The 23,640-nt window shown below is 43.2% G+C and overlaps 2 protein-coding genes across 25 annotated transcripts in view; one reads left to right on the forward strand and one right to left on the reverse strand.

Annotated features, from left to right (window-relative positions):
• The window catches only part of PPP1R12B (protein phosphatase 1 regulatory subunit 12B), a 136,681-nt gene extending 121,650 nt beyond the window's left edge, over positions 1-15,031 (forward strand). For 11 of the 17 annotated variants that reach the window (XM_077335044.1, XM_077335034.1, XM_077335032.1 and 8 more), the window contains 2 exons: positions 1,831-2,007; positions 9,839-15,031. In XM_077335044.1, the coding sequence (XP_077191159.1) occupies positions 1,831-1,965 (135 nt within the window). In that variant the 3' untranslated portion in view covers positions 1,966-2,007; positions 9,839-15,031. Of the gene's footprint in view, positions 1-1,830; positions 2,008-4,231; positions 4,286-9,838 lie in introns of all 17 variants that reach the window. The other 6 variants (XM_077335038.1, XM_077335035.1, XM_077335036.1 and 3 more) reach the window with 2 other exon arrangements.
• A 1,686-nt stretch (positions 15,032-16,717) lies between these two features.
• Positions 16,718-23,640, reverse strand: part of SYT2 (synaptotagmin 2) — a 188,941-nt gene continuing 182,018 nt past the window's right edge. For all 8 annotated transcript variants that reach the window (XM_077335059.1, XM_077335056.1, XM_077335053.1 and 5 more), the window contains one exon: positions 16,718-23,407. In XM_077335059.1, coding sequence (XP_077191174.1) covers positions 23,201-23,407 — 207 coding nt within the window. In that variant the 3' untranslated portion in view covers positions 16,718-23,200. The remainder of the gene's footprint in view (positions 23,408-23,640) is intronic.

The following is a 23,640-nucleotide window of genomic DNA, read 5'->3' on the forward strand; positions in this document are numbered from 1 at the left end:
ACCTCCAGGCTGGGTTACTGCAACTCACTCTACACATACCTTCCCTGGACTTTGATCTGGAAATTACAGGACCCCATGGATGGCTCATATTCAACCTGGCCTCCAGTAGCTTTGTGGTCAATCAGTTACAACCTGTTGATTGTCCCGGGTCCCAAACAAGTGCACTTGGCCTCGACCAAAGTCAGGGTCTTCTCAACCAGGTTTCTAGCCTGGTGGAACAAGCTGCCAGTGGAGAGCTGAGCCCTATCAGTGGCTGATTTCCTTTCTCCAGGGTTGTGAACAGAGGGTTGGTGTGGGAGAGAGCTACTCGTGCCCTTGCCAACTCCCTTGTGGAGTACCACAGAGCACAGTTCTCTCTCCCACTTTATTTAACATCTTTATGTGCTTTCTAGCCCAACTAGTTTGGGAGTTTGGGCTGCGATGTCATCAATATGCAGAAGACACCCAGCTCTCTTTCCCCCCACCTCCACAAAATATTCACCACATGTCATTCTGGCTTAAGCAGAGCCATCTGAAACTCAACTCCTGGGTAGGAAAGGACTGGGTGAGGAAGCCCAGTTGCGCTGCCTAGATGGCATGCAGCTTATGGCTGGGTATGATCTTTGATGCCTCCTTGTCAGTAGAGGCACAGGTTACCAAGGTTGCCCAGCTGACACATGTAGCCACAGTGAACCATATGACAGTCACCTCCAGACTGGATTTCCGCAATATGCTCTATGTAGGCCTTCTCTTGACGCTGGTGCAATTTTTTGCCTTTTCCATGCTGAAACTGCTTTGGGAGGTCTTTCTGGCGACATTCTCCCTCTCACACCCACATTTCTGCTAGTGCAGGTGTTCAGGCTGTCATTCTGCAAGCATGTGGCTGCAGTTCAGCCACACCACTCATGCCCTGCACTGGTGTAAACACCCCTTATGCTGGAGTAAGTCTAAGTTCCACTAATGTTAGGGTCAGTCAACACCCTGTTCTGATTTGCTCCTCTGATGTGATCGCGTTGATTTTTTTTAAACAATCAGTTTCATCTTATAAATGTAAAGGTAAAGGTATCCCCTGTGCAAGCACCGGGTCATGTCTGACCCTTGGGGTGCTGCCCTCTAGCGTTTTCATGGCAGACTCAATACGGGGTGGTTTGCCAGTGCCTTCCCCAGTCATTACCATTTACCCCCCAGCAAGCTGGGTACTTATTTTACCGACCTCGGAAGGATGGAAGGCTGAGTCAACCTTGATCTGACTGCTGGGATTGAACTCCCATCCTCATGGACAGAGCTTTTAGACTGCATATCTGCTGCCTTACCACTCTTCGCCACAAGAGGCTACTTCACCTTATATGGTATCCCTAGTATAAAATACAAAAACACCTTGGACCAGAACTTGGGATATATGAAAAGATTTATAATTCTAATCCATGTGTGCCCTGTAGATGCTTTGCAAAACAATACTATTTTATTATTGGTTGGTTTGCTGTCAGGTCGCAGTCAACTTATGACAACCCTGTAGGATTTTCAATGCAAAAGAGGAACAGAAGTGTTTTGCCTGTTTCTACCTCTGTGTAGCAACTCTGATATACCTGGTAGGCTCCTGTCCAAATACTGATCAGGGCCAATGCGTCTTACTACATGTAAAATGTGGGTGATTTAACCCTTAGGAGAAATAGAATCTGAGATCCCTTTTCAGTCCTTTTAATGTGGTCTAGCTTCTTGTGTACCTTCACCACTCTCCACCTGTCATTGCTGCCCTTTTCTTCCCCCATTTGTCAGCTGAATTCATGTTTCTATGCTCTTTTATATCCTATGTTTTGTCTTTGTCTATCTCCTCCATGTCTCACTTTGCAGAATCTCCACCAACTCAAACAGATTCACACTTTGAGGCAGATGAATGAGCAACTCCTGGCTGAAAACAGGGCTTTGACCCGGGTTGTGGCCCGGCTCTCGCAGTCCACTGAACCCCCAGAGTCGGAAGAGCTATAGCATCTCCCCCTTCAGTTGATCTCCTTTCTTCCACTCTTCCAGGCAGGTCTTTTCTCTCATTGTCTGTCCAAACTCTCTGTCACCCTTTCTAATATTTTCCTTAACACTTGAGTAGTAGCAAGCATTATGTGGATATTGCGAATTATAAATTCTGTTTCTAATATATATAATCTTTATAGCAGAGATGAATGTCTTAGCTTACGCAGACAGCAGATTTACCTTCAGGTATGTGTTTTCCCCATTAAGTTCTGCCACAGGGAATGCTGTTCAGCACTTTGACAACTTACTTGGACTGTACTTACTATTAGAAAGACACCCTTCAAAAAGTGATGAACAAAATAGAGCAGACATGCAAAATCCAATTGTCTGCTTTGTTGATTAGGTTAGGAATCCTGCCTTTATGCAAAGACATTAAATCTGATAGTACATCATGTATCCTTCTAAAAATATGTGTGTGACCCCATTTGACATATAGATCAGTGTTAGAGGTGGCAAATTACTGAATTGTTTTATGGCATGCTGTGTCTGCTAAATGATTCAGTATGGCTACACTAAAAACACTGTGTCATCACTGAATTAATTGAGGAGAGAGCTGTAGCTCTTTTTTATGACTTGCTGAAGTTTTTGGTTTTATACCTAATTGTGGAAATAAGGTGATACCTGGTGACTATTAGGGATAGGCATGAATTTAAAAATGTTGGTTTGTTTCAGGATTCAGAGTGGCCTCTGAACCAAACCCTGAATTGGGCCAGAACTTTCCCAAACTGAATCAGCCAGTTTGGACACACTTTCTCCTGGCCCCAACTCATTAGGCAAACACAAATGCAGTATTTGCAGGGGGGGCCTATTTCACCTCTTACCTCTATTCCTTACTTGATCTGCAGCCAGGCCTGGTATGAATTCTGGCTTCTGCCCCACAGAATCTTTCTCCTGCCATCAAGGACAATTATGGTGAACCCTGCCTGGCTCCCAGGTGCCAGGCCTACTGACCCCTCCACCACTGCCAAAGTCAGCAAACCCTATGCAGGTCCCAGTCTCTGCTGCTGGACCCCACCAAAGCTTTCTCCCCACGGTCAATGACAGCAGCAAAACCCACAAAGTTTGCAGCCACCAGGCCGAGCACTACAAAGGTCTCAGCCTCTGCTGCTGGACCTGCCATGTCTTCTTCCTCTCACCAACACAGATGATACCCAGACTCCACTGCTGGGTCCAAGCAAGGCTCCCCCAACAACTATCAGTAATGAAAATAGCCAGCTCCACCTGCTGCCACTGGTGTCAAACATTGGTGTCTTTGTTTTAACAGGGATTAATTCCTCCAATGCATATTTTAGTAATAATATTTTTATTTTGATGCAAACCTAGGGGTTCCCCAAGTTTACAGAGGTATCTGCTTTCTTTCTCTGTAGACCCAATCCTCAGATCATGTGGGAGAGATTTTTTTTTAAACATAAAAAAGGCATAAGTGGAAACTAAAGGAAAAGCAAGCCTGAAACTGAACATATGTATGGCTAGCTCTTGAATACTGCCAACAAAAGTAGTTATAAGTTTATGTCAACTTATTGTATGGTTTACTTTACAGTATCTGTATCCTGCTCTTTCATAGCTCAGAGTACATCCCAGAAACTAAAAATACAGTATCATTTCAATGTCAAACTAGCTGGAGCGATCAGTGCCTAAACTTCTTTCTGTTTTAAATGCCACTCCATAAGGACACTATCTCAGTGATATACAAAGGCCAATTTAAATAGCCAAGAGTTTGCAGGCCAACTAGGTTGAGAGCTGCTACCTTTCTTTAGGTAATCCATTCCATAACTACTGAGATTGCTGACTTTTTAAAAAAAGGAACCACATAGCTTTGTGGGCGGTGGGATTATCAACAAATGTGGATCCCCTTGAACTTCTCTAATTATTTGGGTTTCTGAATAAGTTAACCTTGTAGAAGTGTTGGCTATGTGTTGCAGGACATAGTTGGGTGATAATTATCTGAAACAAGCACATCTTGTCACTGTTGAAATTGGCATGTGGGAGATTTTTTCTCTCAATATGTCATTTTTCTAACAGTGGCAGGGTTCTCTTAACCTTCTTTGGGCTTGTAATTCGTGGTTACTTCTTGTATACTAAAATATGGTAAAATTTATAAAAAAAACATCTTCCTGGGAGTATTCATGAATCAATAGTAAGTTGTCATGAATAAATAATATTAACATGTATATAAAAGATGCAGAAATGATTGTCTAGTGCTAAAAGTTGTACTTGGTATTTTCAGTCCCTGTACTGTACTTTTAAGGAACCAAGCGTACTTCCTGCTGTGGTGTAATAGGTAAAAAATAGTTGTACAATTTTTAATGAAGCATTAACCTGTTTGCTGAAGTTTGAGTTTTCGGGGTGCTTGCTTACTTGCTTGTTCTGTTTGATTTTTAACTTGATGTCATAACTATTTAATTGTTGTCTTCCACAGATCCAAAATAGTTGACTTTCTGAAGGGCTTGTTTCACTAAAGCCATTATTCAAAATCTGATACATTTTTAAAGTGCATATAACAAAATTCCAATCATAAAAGAATCACAACAATAATATAGAGAATGTATAATTAAGAAACAATTTAGAGCCACTGAACAATAAGAAAAGTAGGTAATCAAAAAGAATGGGTAGCCATTCTTATAGTTATTTCACTAGCTCTAATATAATTATTTCAGCATAAACAGATTTCATTGATCTAGAAACAGGGAAGGCTTATGATTTAATTTATGCAATTCTGTTACTATAGTGATCTATTTATAGATATTTATATCAGGATATATGTTTACTTCTTATATATATTGAGCCTTTTAAAAGGTGCCGTTTTAACCGTTGTACCAAATTAAGTCAAAATTAATATTGTGCCATTTAAACTGAGGGAGAAAATGTTTTTAAAAATCTGTATAGTGAGTTAACATGAAGAAGAAAAAGTTATTTTTATACCCTGCTTTTCACTACCTGAAGGAGTCTCAGAAACCATTTGCACATTTGAGACATACCTTGTTTCACTTTGGATTTCCTTTGGATGCTACAGGTTGATGCTAGACTTTCTCTAGGGCTTTCCTCTCCTCATTTCCCAGGCTGAAATTTGCCACCTGTTTTCCACATTAGAGGCTACTTCTCTTAACCACTACCCCATTTATACCACAATTGTAATGTATGGTGGAATTATTTATATGAGACTGAAGCTGGAAGCTCTTAAACAGTTCTGTTAAAATCTTATTGCATCTAGGTTTGTTCCCATGGGTTAGTTCAAGAATCATATAGAATAAGTAAATGACTCTTAGGAAGGATGACTTGTTCTCTGGGGGGGAGGGGGAGAACTACAACAGAAGTTGTTGTGGAAGTGATGTTGTGTTTTCTCCCTTCTGGAGCAGCACTCACCCAGCACAGCCAAGCCCCACAAAAAGGATGAGGATTGTGGCCTTAACAGTGGCCTCTGCTGAGCCTGTCTGGAACTTCCTTCCTTCTCCCACTGCTGTTGTTGCCCTGTGGCCAGGTCTGACCTGTAGGGCAGAGGAAGCCGGTGGGTCTGAAGTATCTCCACTTCTCTTTCCATCATCATGCAATGTGGCTTCAGGTGTCTCCAGTGCCACCCAGTCCCGGCTGAAGGAAAGCCGCTTCCTCCCCCTTTATGGGAAGCAACAACAGGACCACAGTGCCTGTACCTCAGCCTGGTTTCCTCTTCCTCCCTTGCCTGACTAGGCTGGTCTTCGGATGCTGCTGCAGCCCCATGCCAGCTTCATTACCACCACCAGTGGTATGAGGCCAAGAGCAGAGACCCAGCAGTAAGCCTCCTTGCTTATTCCTCCCTCCTCCTTTCCTTCCTTCACTTCCATTCCCCCGTCTCTCTCACAATTGCACAGAGTACCTCCATCCCCCCACTTCCCCCTTCCTTCCTCTTCTTTCCCACCTGTCTCTCTCTGGGCACTGGTCAGTGGCTTTTCTAGGTGTCTCCTCACTGCCTTCAGAAACAAGGCTGACAGCAGGCAGAGAAAACAGGGTAGTTACCCATGATACACAAGGGTAGAGCAATTCTTCTCCTTCCACTACTACTAGGGCTGCAGCTGCTGCCTAGGCCAGGGGAAGATACTGCAATGCCACCCAGACAACCAGGTGTGACTTATTGACACCCTCAGTTGGTCCCAGGACGCAGCTACACTCTTTTCACTTGAGACTTCAGCCAGACAAGAAGTCTAGAATTGGCAAAGCAAGAGGCAACACAATTTAGCCAATCCAGAGAGAGGAACTTGTTCTGACAGCTTATGACCCTGCTCTGAACGGCAGTTGTGAAGATCAGGTTCAGCTGTATATTGTAAAACGAGGGCTGCGGGAGAGTTTCAAGCCATGCAGGAGTTGTTTTCTAAAAAAATGTGGAAACATCTTATGCTGCCCCCTGGGGGGGAACTGGAATGGAAGTCACTATGGAAGTAATGTCACATCCCCCTCCCTCCCATTGACCCATGCCCAGGCCTGGTCTCTAGGGTGCAATAAACAGTTGAGGCCAGGATGTGGTTACCATCTACATAAGGTCAGCCCCCGTTACAAAATTCATGATGCCGCTGGAGACTTTGACATATTTTATTAGTATAAACAATCAATGTTGTTTTGTTAATGTAAAATAATGTTTTTATTGAAATTGTTTTATTGATTGTAAAGTTTTTTATGGTTGTGTGCTGTCTTAAGACTTAAGTGATCTCATTATTGTTCTCCATTTTCTATAAAATGATAATCATACTGTTTTCTCAGTGTTGGTATCAGAGAGTTCTAATTTTATCCTGTGCCCACCTAGAACATCAACTCTGTTGATGCAGTGGCATGCTATTCATGGAGAAAATGTGAAATGCTCCATCAGTCTTGGGTCTCCCTTTCCTTTGTGAGATCTAATGTGTAAACTGGAATGTTGTTAGTATAATCCATTACACAAGCTCATTTGCATTATGATGCACTTGAATCTTGACACAGAGACTGTTAATGTGTTTTATCTGGATGTGGTACTAATGTGCAGGAAGATTCTTTCAGTATGTGTGTTTTGGGATTTTAGAGCTTTTAGACCTACTAATACAAGAAAAATAGAGTCTTTAAGACCAACAAAGATTTATTCAAGGTGTGAGCTTTTGAGTGCATGTATCCTTCCTCAGACTAAATGAACAACTATCATGACTTCAATCAAGAAAATATAAAGAAACATATAATATCATATAAAAAGATCATAACTTAAATCAAGCAAATATAAAAAGATACATTCAAGCCTAGGCTGACATCAGATACACATTTCATTATGGGTTCTTTTCCTGAATAGTCTGCTGTGTGACAACAACTCTTAAAAAATAACTTTCCCTTTGTAGAAACTCAGTTGATTACCTTTAGTACATTTAATATCTAAGTATTTACAATAACTCTGTATGTATCCAAACTGCCAAACATGAATACTGTGTAGGCTTTGGGAGAGAACAGAGATGTTCCTTCCTTCCTTCCTTCCTTCCTTCCTTCCTTCCTTCCTTCCTTCCTTCCTTCCTTCCTTCCTTCCTTCCTTCCTTCCTTCCTTCCTTCCTTCATTCATTCATTCATTCATTCATTCATTCATTCATTCATTCATTGGCTGCCACTCCTAGACCATGCCAGGTCATGGCGATTTACAGAAATCAATAAAAATAATAATAAAATTACAGTCTAAAAGCAGCCTAATCCAGTGTATTCCCTCCCAACTCACCCGCCCACTCCCAGCACACAACACCCTTGGGAATTTAGAACTTAGAATGTAGTATTTAAATAATTTTTAAATCCATAATTTAAAAAAAAACATGTAGTTGTGCCGCTGTACATATAAAAATGTACATATTTCTTCTCCACAGGTAAATATATAATAGCTCATAGGTAAACATGTTATGTTGGAACTGTCCCTCGTTGGTTTTATGTTGCTAGCTGGTCTTCTCTTATGGTTTTGGACTGTATAAAGCGCTGTTCCAGTATCCTTCATCACATGGGCACCTGATCCCTTCTCTCAACAGAAGTCAGTCTTTAGAAATTCCCAGGAGCTTGATGTGGCCAACAAAATGCTCAGGGGACTAGAAATCAGGTTCTTACCACACCTACATACTGCATATTACACCATTTATTGAAAGCATAATAATCTTAAGTTTCTCTCCTGGCTCAAAAGAGATCATTCTTAGGTTTCCTGTGACTCAGAACTGCTTTGTATTTCTAGACATCCAGTATTAAAACTTCTTGCTTGTATAGCCTGCCATTCATGTGAACATTAAATTAAAATGAAGCTGTGTTTTGTTAGAAGATTGTTCATCTTTTTAAAAAGGGACTTCCTTCAGGTAATAGCACTGGTGATAATTTTAATGGAAGGTATTTGAAGATTTTGCCTGAAGAATACTAAAAACCAGTCCCTTTATATACATTATCACTTGGGGGGGGGAGTGCGTTCGCTTATGTGTTTCTCTGAGGCATTGAAAGGGTGGATTTAGATAGTAAATGTAGGTAGTAATGTCTTTTGAGCAAAATGTGCAATAGAAATCTTCTACAGACTGTTTTGTTATCAGCAACTACCACACAATATGAATATTTTATGAAACTGCTTTAAGTGTTCTGGAGTTATATAATGTGCCCTGATCTCTCTTGCTCTGGATTCTTTCATACATTTTAAGGCACCGTGCTATAGATTATGTGTATTTCCTAACCTGAAATGCAAGGGAGGACAAGTTTCTGGGGGTGGGGGCTAAAGCTTTGCTAGATTACCATCATTTTCCAAGCCTTAATCACGCCCAGTAATATTTGTAGTTGTATTGTCCTCAATTTACTAATATTAACCAGTGTGTCGTGTAACTTAACACACTCACTTGAGTAGCTGCTGTTTTCTGTATGTAGGAACTGAACAGTCACTCCTGTTTCCCTCATCTGTAAACTGCATTCCATGGTATAAATTAAAAGCTAAGGGGTGTGGGGGTGGGGTCCAGAATGGGGGGGGGCAACAATTGGCCCCGGACTGACCAGTTGAGAGGCGTGCAGCGCCTCCTGATTCACCCACACACCCCCGCCAGGTAGGTGCCCGGCCGTCAGAGCCTTCCATGCGGGCCTCGCAGCTCCGAGGCCCACACGGAAGCCAGGGGAATGGCGGGGAAGGGGGTGACCGGGGAAGGCTTCCCGCAGCCCTTGGAGCACTCTCAGAGGCCCGCGGACAGGGGGCCTGGTGAGGGTGTGTGCTGAACCCGGGCTAGGGGAGGCTTCCGTGGGGATGGGGAAGGGGGGCAGGTAGCCGGACGCCGACGGGAGGCTTCAGTCCGGCCTGGGGACTCGTGGGGGAGGGGGCAGGTGGGGGAGGCTTTAGCGTGTCCCTTGGAGCGGCCCCACCATGCATGCTCTGAGGGCCGCACCAAAGCCGGGGACTTGTGGGGGAGGGGGCGGCTGGGGGAGGCTTCGGAGTGGCCCTCGGAATGTCCTCACTGCGCCGGGCCTGCTCCGAGTGCCGCACCAAAGCCAGGGACTTGTGGGGGAGGGGTCAGGCAGGGGAGGTTTTGGTGCGACCCTCAGAACAGCCTCCAAAGCCCGCGCCGAAGGCGGGGACTGGTAGGGGAGGCTTCGGCAGGGGGGGGATGCCCCTGCCCCTTCAAGGCCCATCCTTATGGATGGGTTTTAAAGCCTAGTAGATGATATAATACAAATTAGATTGATATGGGGACTATACTGCATGGACACCCTTACCTGTTTCTGAGGTTTTCTTTAAATGAATACTAGCTGACTGTGTGTCTCCTCACCACTATGTCTGCAAAGGATGACCATTAGCTACATGAGAGGTCTGAACACAAGCTGTGCTTAAATAATTAACACTTATCTTCTATCTGAACAGGTTTTGACAGACCTGAAGTCAGACAATCAGCGGCTGAAAGACGAAAATGGAGCTCTCATCCGAGTCATCAGTAAACTCTCAAAATAGTACACTGAGCGGAGGATGGACATGCAGAGAGGACTTCTGGGCACAAGCTGCCAACCCTGCCACTTGCTTCTGATCCTCCAGTTGAAAGAACTTCTGGAGTTTCTGAAATGGATCAGTTGCTCACGCCCTCCGCTACCTTGCACCTTGCTGGGCTTTCTCATGTTGCACAATGCTCATCCCTTTGCCCCCAAATGCATGGCATATCCAGCCACCAATGTTATTATTTTTAGAATGTTGAAATAATCCCATGGGTTAGTTACCTGTGAGCTACCCCAACAATCTGCTGTACACCTTATTTCCGTCCACCGTAACCCAATGGAAAGAAGCATCTGCTGTAATAAGTTATATGTAAATGACTATACTGTGTTGATCCAACATGTCTTAAGGTGGTAGAGTGGGGGATAGGGAGTGAGACTGGGTATTGTCTTGAAAATGTGTTCAGTTTCCCTTCTGGAATCTGGGAGTCTGCAATGCTGTGAATGCCACAGTGACTTATTTCTCTTGAGAGCCTATGACAACAGTTACTCGGCTTGGAGATCCGGGTTCTCCATGTGTTTCAGTAGCTGACTGACTAATTTAATGTAAGATTTTAAATCTAACTTAACTTTGGGATCTAAATTAGTGGATCCTCCCCCTTTGTTTTTCTTCTTTTTTATAGCCCACCTCATTATGCTTCCTACTGTTTCTTTCTATGATAATCTTTTCTGGTACAGTTTAATAATGCAATTTTTTCAGCTAACATTTTGCCCCTGTGATTCGAATGAGAAACTGTTTACCAGCAGAGATGATTTACCAGTAAATTACCCATGCAGGCAGAACATAAAACACCAACATGCGCCTTTATCAGTAAAACAGCACGTTCTTTTTTGAAACTTGTAACACTGCACGAAAGAAACCATTTGAGTATCTAGTCAAATATGTTGTACAATTAAGGTAAATTTTCAATGGATCATGAGAGGTTTAAAACTGAGGAGTTTGAAGCAGAAGATGTAGAGAGACTGGGTAGAGATCCTTATCGCTGTGGGAAGTGAGGATCCTCAGTCCTGATGGAAAGACTTGAACATGCTGAGTAATATTTGATACTGCAGTCATTTTTTCTGTTGTAATTTCATTCTTGTTTTATATCTAGTCAGGAAGTTACTAGCAGGATTTGCATTGCTCAAACCCTGTTTTCTGCACTTACTGTAAATTAATCAGCTGACATGAATTCTTTAAAAGTGACTGTTTATATGCCACATTTTGCTGTTTACTACAGCCCTTAAGAACCAGCTTTTATCTGCAGATCCGAGTGAGAAGATTCCTGGTCATCTTGTTTAGTGGACTGCTCTCCCCCCCACCATGCGTTCTTCTTCCAAGGCATGCTATTGTTTTTATGAAGCTGTTTGTGCCTGCACTTAAGATACCTTGGTTTTGTTATGGTTTTCTGATCATTTAGAAAAGGACCTGTGGGGACTCAGACTAGCCACTCATGGCTAGATTTAAGTGAGATATGTCAAGGTAGGACACTCCCAACTGTGCTCAGTGGGCAAAATGTCCAGCTTTATTTGCTGTACTATAGATGACCTTCTAGACAAAAGCATGATTGGCTTCAATCATCTTTGAACCTTCCCTACCCAGATGTGTGCATTCCTATCAACTGAGCAGAATTGCAACAAATTCTCTTAAGGGCCTGTCATCCCCATCTCTGATATGGCCAGTGGGAGTTGCTTCTGGCCTGTGATTTCAAATTGTAATATGGTTAACATTTTTGCATATCAATTTTGAACAGAAAGAAACTAGAGCCTGAGTTTTTCGGCAAACCATAGGCCTCCTGAGCCTGGAATGTTGCCTTGCATTCAAATGCTTTTTGAAGAATACATGTTCAGGTTTTTGGATGGGTCAGTTATATTGTGCAATTCCTTATACTTCTATTGATATTATTAATTGCTCTTCTAAACCAAACTTTGCATGTTTAGAGTTTTTAGCCTACCTTTCTTTCCACTTTCTGTCCCAAGCCTGGGTAACCCAGGAACAAGTACTTTTCTTTATGCAATTAGGGGCTAATATGTGTCCTGACCTCTCTTTGAGTGATACTTTCCAAGTCTCAGGCATGCTAGTTCATTATCTGGCAGATTTGTAGCTGGCAAGCAATTTCAGCTGATCCTGTCCAGGCTCTGTCCAACAGTCAGTTATAATCCATTCTGCAGTGATGATCTATATTCAACTGCAGTCAATTCCTACTGGACTATACTTAAACCATTTGCACAATTTCTTCTGTAGGACCTTAATGGCAAAACTATACTGGCACATATAGGATTTAGGAAACATGAAAGTAGGTGCCATATGGAGGAAAATTTAGGATCCAATATGCAAACTTGTCCTATCTAAGTTGGAAATTGAACAAATTAATTTATTTGTCTAGCCAAAGTCTAGAGAAATAATGGCATCAGTGTATCCCAGGGGGTTATTGTCAGCAGTAGTTGTGCACCTTGACATTGTGGACTGCAAGGTATGCATTCTGATACAATTTTCGCTGTTCAGTGCACAGCTTTGTTTCCCTTAGTATAGTATCAAGGGTTTTTCCAAGTATATCACTTCAGAACCTGTTTTTATCCCAGCACTAAAATAAACAGTGATTTTAATATAAGTTTTAAGTGATGAAGCAAACTTTCCTTTCTCACACAGGCTGATTTACCTCTGTTTTTAACTAAGAAAATTCAGAAAGGCAACGTTACTGTTACGGAATAATGATGACTTAACATTACTAAATTTTAGTGTTCAGGATTTTATGTAATGGTATGATGATAATATGATTATGGAGTACGCTAGAATTTTCTCTGCATACATTGCAGGTTGTAGAGAGAAAATATTGAAAGCTTAGTCTGGTGTGCTATATGGGCATTCAAGCTATGGCACTGGAAAGGTTTTCTTTAAACTTCTTGGTGGATCCCTCTCTTACACTGCTTTCTAATCCTTAAAAGCTTCTATCGCTGAGATGTGCATCACAAGCAGTATGCATGTATATGGTCTTATAAACTTCTTCCATGGCAAAGCTGAATTTTCTCTGCAAATAGGGCCAGCTTTGTTGCCCACAAATCATAAATGTAAGGGGCAGAATTCTTGGTCAAAGAGAAGTTTGAAGTGACGCTAGAGGCAGGCAGAAAGAACTAAATAGATAGAAGTCTGTATAAAGAAAGAGCTGACATTTTGTCACTGACTTGTGTTAAGAGGGGCTGTGATGTATTTTAGAAATGGGTGTATACTTGTGATAGTGAATAAAGGCTGAGCAGTTAATTGAAAACATAGACAAATGAACCATAGATGTATAAGCTGCAAGAGCAAGTATGCTTTAAAAAATGGGCTTCAGCTCTGTCTAATGACAGTCAACCAAGTACAGTGTAGTAGCTGCTCTCATCATAAATGTATTGGTTTGCTATTAATAGAGGGTTTATAGACAAGTCCAGGAAACTGAACGGATGTGTTTCAGCCAGTCATTGAATGGCATACCTGTAAGAAGGCAAGTGTTATGAGTGTGCGGTCTTCTGTCAAATATGTCAGAATGGTTTGTTGTCCATATGGAGTTATTTGAGACCAGCCATATAAAAACCTGTCAGCATAACAATTGCTATCTTATCACTTCCTCTGTATGCTGATATAGGTGAACCCCCACCCATCAGGGTGGCTGTTCATTCGTGATTAAAGCGCCTTTTCCCACCAAGTCACAAGACGAGCTGTTACTAGACAGGAGACTACCATTGGCTTTATGTTACAGGAAAGTCAGGTCCGTTTCTGTCTGAAGAATAGGACAATGAAAGGTTCAGGATAAAGTATATCGTTACTGTGGCCAAATGATGCCTCCAGTGAATTCCAGGACTAAGAATAAGCTTTATGTGTGATCATAGGTGACAGAGAGGGAAATGTAGTCAGTTTACCAACTTAGGACAAGAATACAATGTGTATAGTCTTTCTTGCCACAACTACTAGCAGAGTTTTTAAAGCTGGCGGGTTACTCTTCATCATACAATTTTGAGTCCCACCTTGGATTTTAACTTTTTCCTAATGCCTTTCTTGTAGCTTTGTGAGCACGGGTAGCTGAAAGTGATCCTGCTTTGGTAATACTTCTCAGGTATTTTGAAGCCTCCCTTCCTTGCTGAGATCATAGCTCTGTCAATAGCATTGGCTGCACCTTTTATACAGACCTTACAAATACTCTGAGGCTATGCTATGGATTTGCTGTAGATCCCTTATCTCCATGCTTTCATCTGAAGCAGCTGACACAGCAGCCTATCTAAAGCACAGGGCAGCTCCTGAATCCAGCACTTATGTATGTAACTCCTACTATTGGATATATGAAAAAGGATGTAAAATTCTTTTGAAAGATAACTTCTTTGCTCTGAATTTATAGAACCCTTTTTCTTAGATTGTCCTAAGCTTGGATCACATTTGCCTTCATGTTTTAAAAATACTTTTGTGCGACTTGACTACTTGAGGCAGTATGTCCCAAGAAGAGTTCTGTACCGAGGGTACTCCTGAACAAGCTCAGAAGTGTTGGTACTTGAAAAAAAAAAGCTACATCCATGGTTGGTTCTTTCCTTCTCTTGTTTCTTTCCCATGATGCTGATTTTCTCTCTCTTTCTGAGATGAGTTGGTAAATATCATTTTAGCCATCCCCAATAAAACTTTGAGTAACAGCAGGGCCTAACCCATTGCTGCAAAACCTGCTGTGCTCCCCCTCCCCTTTTGCTCATTCTATGGAGGATCCTAGCAGTGAAAACTCCCTGAAAATGCTGACTCCTGGGGAAGAGAGTGTGGTGTTCTGCTGCTGGCTTGCTAACTTCCTGAGCAGCAAGTTTTCTGTATTTACCTGTTTCAAGGAGAGTTTTACAGATTTGTGTAAGTACAGTACTTGGAGAAAAGACTAGCCTGTGAGTGGTGGGAGAGAATGTATTTTTATGCAACTTTTTGAGTGGCCTTTCAAACTCTGAGATGAATGATTTTTGTTTTATTGATTGTTGCATAGCGTTCGAAGTATTATGTTTGAAAGTTTGGGAATAATATTCACTGCTATATGATGCTTGTAAACACAACAGTATTTATAAATGAATAAATAAGTGCTTTAACACTGTCTGAATCTTCCTAAATAGGGAGAGGATGTGTTTTCTTGATGCTGTGCTGGGGACATAACCCAGAGCATCTACCTTCCACCAATAGGTGCTAAGAACAGTGTCCAGCATCTCTAGGTCAAAGATCTTGGGAGCAAGTGTGGGACAGACCCAGCCTGAAACCTTGGAGACCTACTGCCTGTCAAAATAGGTACCACTCAGCAAGCTTCCATAGCACAGAGATTCATACCTGGGTCTTCCAGATCCTAGTCCAACTATATTATTCACTATACCAGAAGAAGAGGGGAAACCAGATTTAAATACTGTTGTCCCTATTGACCTGACGAACGAACTGGTTCTGGGTACCATATGTGCTACCATCACTGTACATATCATAGTTCTCACACCAAAACCACAGCTCCAGATTCTAATGCGGCTCGGTACAGAGCCAAATATGGCTATTATTTTTTTTAATGAAATGTCTAGGTCCCTATGGGAGGGATAGGTAGGATAGTAGAATAACCCTGCTGCAAAGAGAATGGCAGGCAAATATCTGCATTGGACTGCAAGCCTACTTACCAATGCTTTACAGAAAAAGGAAATAACAGTTGCCAGGAATTCAAATGTGAACTAGGCCCACATTTGTGTCAGTGCACCACAGCGATTGTACAGGTTGCTCCTGTCTTGTAATTATCATTGTGAGCCCTTTAAGTTTGGACTGCATAAGCTTTAAGGGCTATTAACCAATATGTCAATGATCAATCCTATTAAGTTATATAGCTTCAGATATGTAAATGGGCTTTCTTACACAGGCTCTTTGATCTCTTGCACTAAATTGTGACATACTTTGGCTCTTTAGTTATAAAAAGCCGCTGACCCCTGGCCTGGGGGGTTGAAGATGATGTTCCAAGGAAGCACCAGGTATCACCTGAAAATGCTGAATGTTAAGCTAATGGTGACCCACCCCCAACAGAAGCTAAAATGCTTACTGTTGCGAACAGTCTACTACTGAGTACTGAAATACCCTCTCTTTTAAATAGTGCCCATTATGACCAAGAGGCCAATTAATTTCTTCTTCTACCATTCAAGTTTCTAGATACCTCCCAGTTCAACAATTTTTGGTGCATATGGAAACTGGAATGTATGAGCCCACATACCACTCTGTTTTCTTGCATGAGTTTCTCGGTTCACCAACAGAAGAAACAGCTGTTGTGGGAAAGGATGGGGAAGTTTACTCTGGTTGGACTCTGCGTTTCATCTGGTTTTACACAAAAATGTAAAAATCTCAACAGCATGATCAGAAGGCCCACAATCTAGAGTTCCAACTAGTCCGTCTTGGATTCAGTGGCAAACAGTATAGCCAAGAAAAAAGTTTGGGGGAAATACTACTTTATGTTGTGAAGGTATTCCTATAGCAGATAAGAAACACAGCTGGCATTTCCCACAGGACCAGTAGGGTCTTAAATTTGAGACCAGTAGCGTTTTAGAGACCAACACGATTTTTGCGAGTATAAGCCTTTGAGAAACAAAGCTCCCTCTGCCAGATACTGGAAGTAGAGGATACTTTATAAAATCCCTGTTTCATCTGCAGCTGTGTAAACTACCCATGGAACAGGGCCCCTGTCCTTAGAAGCTGGTCCCTATAATCTATTCATGGTGGCTGTCACGAAGACATCAAGAACGAGTAAATAAGAGTCACACAATGCATGGCTGGCTCTTTCAGCTAGTTTCTTTAATAAGGAGACACATATTGTTACAAAATAACCATTTAACAATAGAGACAGAAACAGACTCCACACGAGGGCAGGGCAGGGGCCATTAAAAGCAGCTTCCTGTGGGCAGGGGAGGCTGGAGGTTGGGATGGCAGAGCCCATGACACACCAGAGGGGAGAGATGAAGCAGGGCCGTGAGGGAAGCAAACTCAGAAGTGATGGGACTGGAGTCAACCTGAGGGGTTTTTGTGTGAAAGAGAGGTGGCTGTACTCCGCCACTGCCAATCAGTTTCTGACGCCTTTAGTTGACTCCTTCCCTGACCACAGGTATCCAAGGCTCCATTCTGTCCCTGTGCTTCCTTTGCAGGAGGGCTGGCAACTTTGGAACTGGCTTCTGTGGCTGTGCTTTTAAGAGCAGTTCCACGGGCAGAATTAAGCAGCTGATGGTCTTGTCTGAGAGGAAAAGCTTCAGCTCCTGATATTTCTGGACATCAAATGACTCTTAAAGGCACAAGAACTGACCAACCTTTTAAAGAGTATGTTGGCAACCTGATTCTTGCTATACTTCAGCAGAGCCTTTCCTAAAGTGAGATGCAGACGGGACCTGTCCCTGTCCTTGTCCCTTGAACTGTGATCCTTAACCTGCTTCATTTCCCTTTCTGTGTCCCTTGCAGGTCAGGGCAGTAGTGAAGCTCAGTTAGCACCGTGCCTTTTGTTGAGCTCCCTCATGACACAATTTTTTTCTGGATATTAACTTTTCCCATTCAGGTCCAGAGCCAGAATTCCAAAGTAGCCTGAGTTACTAAAAGGCAAGGGAGAAGTCCTTCACCAGTCTCCTTTCCTGGCTAGTAGTGGATGTTGGCCTGGGTTAACCTAGCTCAGTAGCTTCCCAAGATGCTCTGCCAGTAAAAGTGCCATTCATTTGAGATACAGAAGTCCATTTGGTGCAGTGCTCAAGAGCCCCCCCTCCCCCCCCCCCCACACACACACACCTCTTCCTACCTATGGAGCCTGACACACTGTGCCTAGGAGCCTCTCTCCCTCATCAAGAGAGAGCAAGAGTCACTGCAGGCAAACCAAGCATCATGTCACAGGAGCTGCAGGCCTGTTTGTCAGCCCTCTGCCATCAGTTTCAGTCTGTTGTGACAACAACAGGGAATGATGCTTTGTACTAGGGTGCAGATATCCATGTACAAAAAACACCTGCTCCGTTTCAGCTGTGAAGAGCACCCGGGTATTCAATTTGCAGCTTGAACCTTCCAAATGCAAGGGAATGGTGAAGCAGGAAAGAACTGGAGCCCTCCTCCCATATATTTCAGAGGGAAAAAACACAGCCCCAAGCACCAAAGATGCTCACGCATCTTGTGTTCTGTTGCCAACCATAAAATGCAGGGCGGGAAGCTGCTTTCAATGTTCCCCGATGCGCATCGTGATCTTCCCGACGGCTAAGAAATGAATGCAGTATAAAGGACTAGATTGGGAAGGGCTTCATTCTTCCAGCCCAGAGTAGGACTTCAGCCTCTCTGCCACCAACAAATCCCCCCCACCGCAAGTAACGTAAGACATGGACTACGAGAAAGACAGAGACGGGAAGACGTTAGCAAGGGAGAGGAGAAAGACTGAGGATCACCTGGCATCCCATCCTGGTTTCAGGGTCCTGCCAGTTCGTGATCGGATATGGCTTCTAAATTGGCTTCAACAGTGAAATGCTTCAACACAACACAAAACATTGAAGCTGCAGTGTTGCTGCTACCTGGACATGGTAACAGGCAACAAGATACAGTTTTGCAACTACAGATTACCAGACACTGATGAAATTCACTGCCATACTGTTGGTGTTGTATTCCCTCCCTCCCCTTAAATGAGTATTTTTTTAATGGATCAGGCATGCTTTTTTATTTAAAAAATTATTACTTTTTATTGAAAATAAACATACATAGTTGTGACCACTCTCTTGCTTCCCCCCCCCCCTTTTTTGTTTAAATAGTTTCTCCCTCTATCACTTTAGGTAAAATAAAGTCATTCACACCACATTTTAAAAATAACTCTGTAGGCTGACTGGATTCTAGAAAATGGCAAATGACACGCATGGCGTATTGGGGTGGGGGTTTCTGCTTTTAGCATGCTGCTATTTACATAACTTGGCTATTAATCATGCATTGTTTACAAGAGAGTTTTATTTGTTACTAGGCCTCTATATCAATTTTTATATATGCACACACAAATGATGGATTTTGGATGAGGCTCAGATGGCTTGGTTGGTTCACTCCCCCCTCCCCTTTATAGAAAAACAAACTAAACCAAAACACACATTATTGTGCATTAAAGCTACAGCTTCCCCCATTTTTAAACAGCACAAGCTGGAGCTGCTGTTCTTCTGGACTTCAACTTCGATGCTAATACTTCCACAGGGTTCGTTTCAGGAAGGGCACCTTGGATTATTAGCAAAAGAAGCAGAATCAAATTTGTGGGGTGGGCTGCACTGTGCTTCGCCATAGTAAAAACATGAACATTCGGTTTGCTTTTTGTTCTAGGTCCAAATTATTGATGCCCTTAAAAGAACAGGAAGTGACAGACACCTTCATTGCAAACACACATCCATTCTGATCCTCATGCTATTTAAGGGAAGGAGATGCTGTAGCCTTGATTAAGAACCTGGAGGGCTGATGAATTCATGATGCCACCCTGCTTTTGACCAGCACAGGATGCTGGCGCAGTTGCTGTATCAGGTGGAAACTCCCGCAAGACTTCCCTCTGCCCCTGTGACACAGCAGAGCTGCTGTTCCGCTAACACATCAACTGGTGATAGTGGGCATGGCTAGCCTTAATAAAAATCTCATACAGCCCCAGAACACTATTAGAATACTCCCCCGTGACAATGCCTTAGAAACCCCACACCCTTGCCAGTGGCAGCATTAAAAGCGGAGAGAGGCACAATAAAGACAAATCTAGCCTAGCTTTAAGTGGTGGGTGGCCAAAGCCCTCTTTTGGGAGATGTTGCAGTAACTGTGCTTGAGCACAGATTAATACCCCATACGCTCCTTCAGGTTAGATGAAGACACAAGGGCCTGGCTCTGAGGGTCCCATACTCCCTTAAGGGTCTGCCTACACCTTATGGTTGGTGATGCCATGTCACCAATGCGCAGGGCAACCAGAACTGCAGCAGTGGCCATGTAGTCTAATCTGCAGGCACCATCTGTCTCTCACACTTCCTTCTTCAGATAATTTAAGAGATTTTACAAGTGTTTTAAACAAGCAATGTCTCCCCTTTCTAGCTCTGCCATGGTGAAGAAAATGAAGAAGTGGTTTTGCTACTCCACTTTTCTACCCAAAGGAGTCTCAATGCAGCTTACAAATACCTTTTCCCTTCCTCTCCCCACAACAGACACCCTACAGCTCTAAGAGAACTGTGATTAGCCCAAGGCCACCCAGCTGGCTGCTTGCGGAGGAATGGGGAATCAAACTGCTCTTTAACCACTACCACATGCTGGCTCAGTGAAGGAAGGCTTAAGTATATGGGTCAGAACCAGGGCTACCTAGGATTTAAGTGAAACACTATGGGTCACAGATAGGATCATCTGGCATAATGGTCCACATGAATGATCCTGGAGTCCTGACCATGCACTGGCCCATGCTGTCAGAAGTAACCCATTCCTGAGGCCTAGTCTTCATGGAAGCCTGTATCGGGGCTGCATCACTTCAGAAAGTTAGAGGCATGACTCAATGCTTCTCTATACAAAATAAAAGCCTTCCATGCAAAAAACTAGGTGTCAGGGGAAAGTGTTTTTGACAGTTTTTGCCTATCCATGGAAATGTTTTGCAATACGGAGAAAGATTCAGTCAGGTGAACTCACACCTGCAATCCAAAATGGCCCAGTCTAGACCTCACTACTTCCGTGAGAACTATGCCTGAGTTTGCTTACTTCTAACCCTAAAATAGCTGAGGAAGCAGTGGTTGTTAGACTACACAGCCCTGCTCCACAGGAACACAACACACAACTCCCAACTGCTCCACAGGAACACAACACACAACTGGTGCCTTTTCTTTGTCCAAGCTGTTCTTTCTAGGCAAAAATTCTTTTGGGCATTAGATACCATGCCAGCATAAATACCTGAAAACAGTGCTAATACTTCAGTCTTGCATTAGAGGCAAGAATATGAGGAGAGGCTTTACAGTCAGAGAGACCGCTGAAGCACTGGGAGGCTTTACATGTCATTTTTGGATTTTCACTCTACTTCACTGTCTGTCTCATCTAATTCTATTCCTACTAACAAAAACAAACAAAAAAGTCACTATTTGGCTGTACAGCCAAGGCAGAAAAACAGTTAGGGTAAAAAAGTCTGATCAAGGCCAAGCTAAGCTAATGAAGAGGGTTTCATTTGGTCAGTGAAGGATTCTCCACTTCCAACATAGAAGTTTGGGCTCCCCCCTCCCCCCCCCCCAAGTCTTTAACTGGGCTCTGATCAGCTGCCTTCAAGGCTGGGATTAGCTTCTTCCATATCTGCCGTTGGAACTCCAGGGCCAGCCATGGTGATTGCAGGAAAAGGCTGCTGGCATTTAGAGAAACAGCTATCTTTCCACTTTGTCACTTCTGGAAAAAGTCTCTCACGTAGGATGTTAGCTGTCATTCTTGAATACATCAACTCTGGAGGCAGCAGGATATTGACCCTGTGTTCCAATCCAACATGGTGATGCAACGGGGGGGGGGGGGGGGGAATGCAACAGATGAAATGCAAGAGACCCAGAGCTGCGTTCACTTCTGTATGCTTTGTGTGACAAATCTGAATTATGTAGCATCAATGTACCCTCTGCGATGCTGGGGCCCACAGGACTTGCCAATGTTTCTTGCTTTCCTCTGCCACCCAGTTTGCCTTTCCCATCAATCAGGATTGGGAGCCAAGATGTTCAGGACACAGATATCTGGTGCAACATATGAAACCCAGAGACCCTTCAGGGGTCAGTGCAAAGACTAGGTAGCAAAGATAATATGGCTTATCTCTCTGGGGTCAGCCAAGATACCACAGCCAGCCAGTGCCATAGAGCATGGGAAATGCTGTTGCCTTTGGTGCATCTTTGGTCCTTTAGATGGAATTGGTTCACTCTTCTTCTGCCCCCTTGCACTGTGCCTCCCCTCATAGAAGAGTATGGTATCATGGGAAGCAGAGCCTCCAATAGAAAGCTCTTCTTTTCTCTGAATTTCCCCATAATGGGGAAGCCAAAACACTTAATCCAAAATGCACACAATCTCAAGAAACCTGCAATCCCCTTCTCCCTCCTCTCTCCTCCTCCCATTTCCTATTCAGCAAATTTCAGTCCTCAGAGCAAAAGAAGGACATATGAACCTCAACCCCAAATGCCTTTGGCTCCAGATTCCTGGCATACATTATGCCTTCCCGCAAGAGATATCTAGGTATCCACAGGTATTGGTTCTTGTACCCTTGAAAGAAATGTGGCAGTGCAAGGCGTGGTGAGACAGATACGCAAACCACCCCAGGGCTGCTGTTTTTCAGGGCTGCAAAGCTATGTGAAGGCTGCCATAGCTTTGCATGATGTGTTCACTTTGACACCACTACCTAGAATCTGGCTGACTTGACAAGATAGGCCTTCTAATTTCTGCAAAATCGTCAGCCTACAAGGGTGGGTTATTTGCATAAATATCTCTTTATGCTGTTCATCAAAAATAAAGGCTATTTTGTGCTGTGTCCTGCACTCATTCAGGAGACTGGGATAATTCAAGCATAGTTGACATCCTTAGTTAACCTTACATACCATTACATAATTTTAATTAAGAACTGAAAACTACAAGGGAAGAGAAGACCCAATTCAGTACCTAGATGCTACAGGGCAATTAACTTAATCAAATAAGTATGCCCCAAAATGCATTCTTCTCACCAAAGAGAATTAATCCACCAGATCCCCACATCTTTGGGGATGTTTCAGTGCCAGAGTTGCTCCTTGTATCTGGAAGATGACTAATCACCAAAGGCCAACCCACTAGATGTGCCAAAATGCTCATATAGTAAATACGACCTTCTTCCTTTGCTGTTATTTTCCAAAGCAAGCACAGTCTTATTTGGTCAACTCACATTGTCAGGCTCTAGTACCAGCTTAGCACAATGTTCACATGTCTGATTTAAAGATGAAAAACCCAAAGACAGTCAAAGCAAGTCATGTGCTATTCATGGTGGCCTTGAAGAAGAAACCCCAAGAGAGGAGCTGGCTTGGTGCTTGAAGAGAACAACACAGAGAGACGATGGAACATGCAGCGGACAAACTACTTGGAACAATGCAAAAGAAATCTCTGTGCCTTTTGAACTCTTGCCCTTGGAAACACTTGGGTATGTCTGGAATTCCTCTACAGCCATCAAAGAAAGGGTATTGCAGCTCAGAAAACAGAACAGAAACCAAACGTTGCCTAACTGAGGTATTGATAGCTCTGGATCACTTTGAATGTTCAGGTGATGCTGGGGTATGGAGTAGCCTATTTGTTTTTCCCAAGAGCTGCGTCTACCTCCTCTTCAGGCTTCAGGGAATGCCACTGGGCAATGGGGCGGCGAGGGTTGGCCAGCATGTCAGACCAGTGCCGCAGCTCCGTGCCGCTGGCGTTGTTGCCAACGAAGACCTTGCCAATGGCTTCATTCTTCCCCAGTTTGTCATAATCCAGCACAGTGATCACAACTTGCACTTTCTAGAGGGAGAGCAAGAAGACAATGATTAAGGGATCCACTGCAATGCCAATGGGGGGGGGGGCTGTGCTAGAACTGGAGGTGCTCTGTTTGTCTAAAATGTTCAGTGTTAATCTGACCAGGGCAGCCAATTCCTCATTTAGCATAGAGTTACATAAAAAGCAGAAACTACATGTATCTTTCTGTAATTGTTGCATACATACCTTGAAAGTATCTGGATTAAGCCAGGGAACCT

Source organism: Paroedura picta, chromosome 4 (genome assembly GCF_049243985.1).
Source record: "Paroedura picta isolate Pp20150507F chromosome 4, Ppicta_v3.0, whole genome shotgun sequence".
In the NCBI taxonomy this organism is placed as follows: domain Eukaryota; kingdom Metazoa; phylum Chordata; class Lepidosauria; order Squamata; family Gekkonidae; genus Paroedura; species Paroedura picta.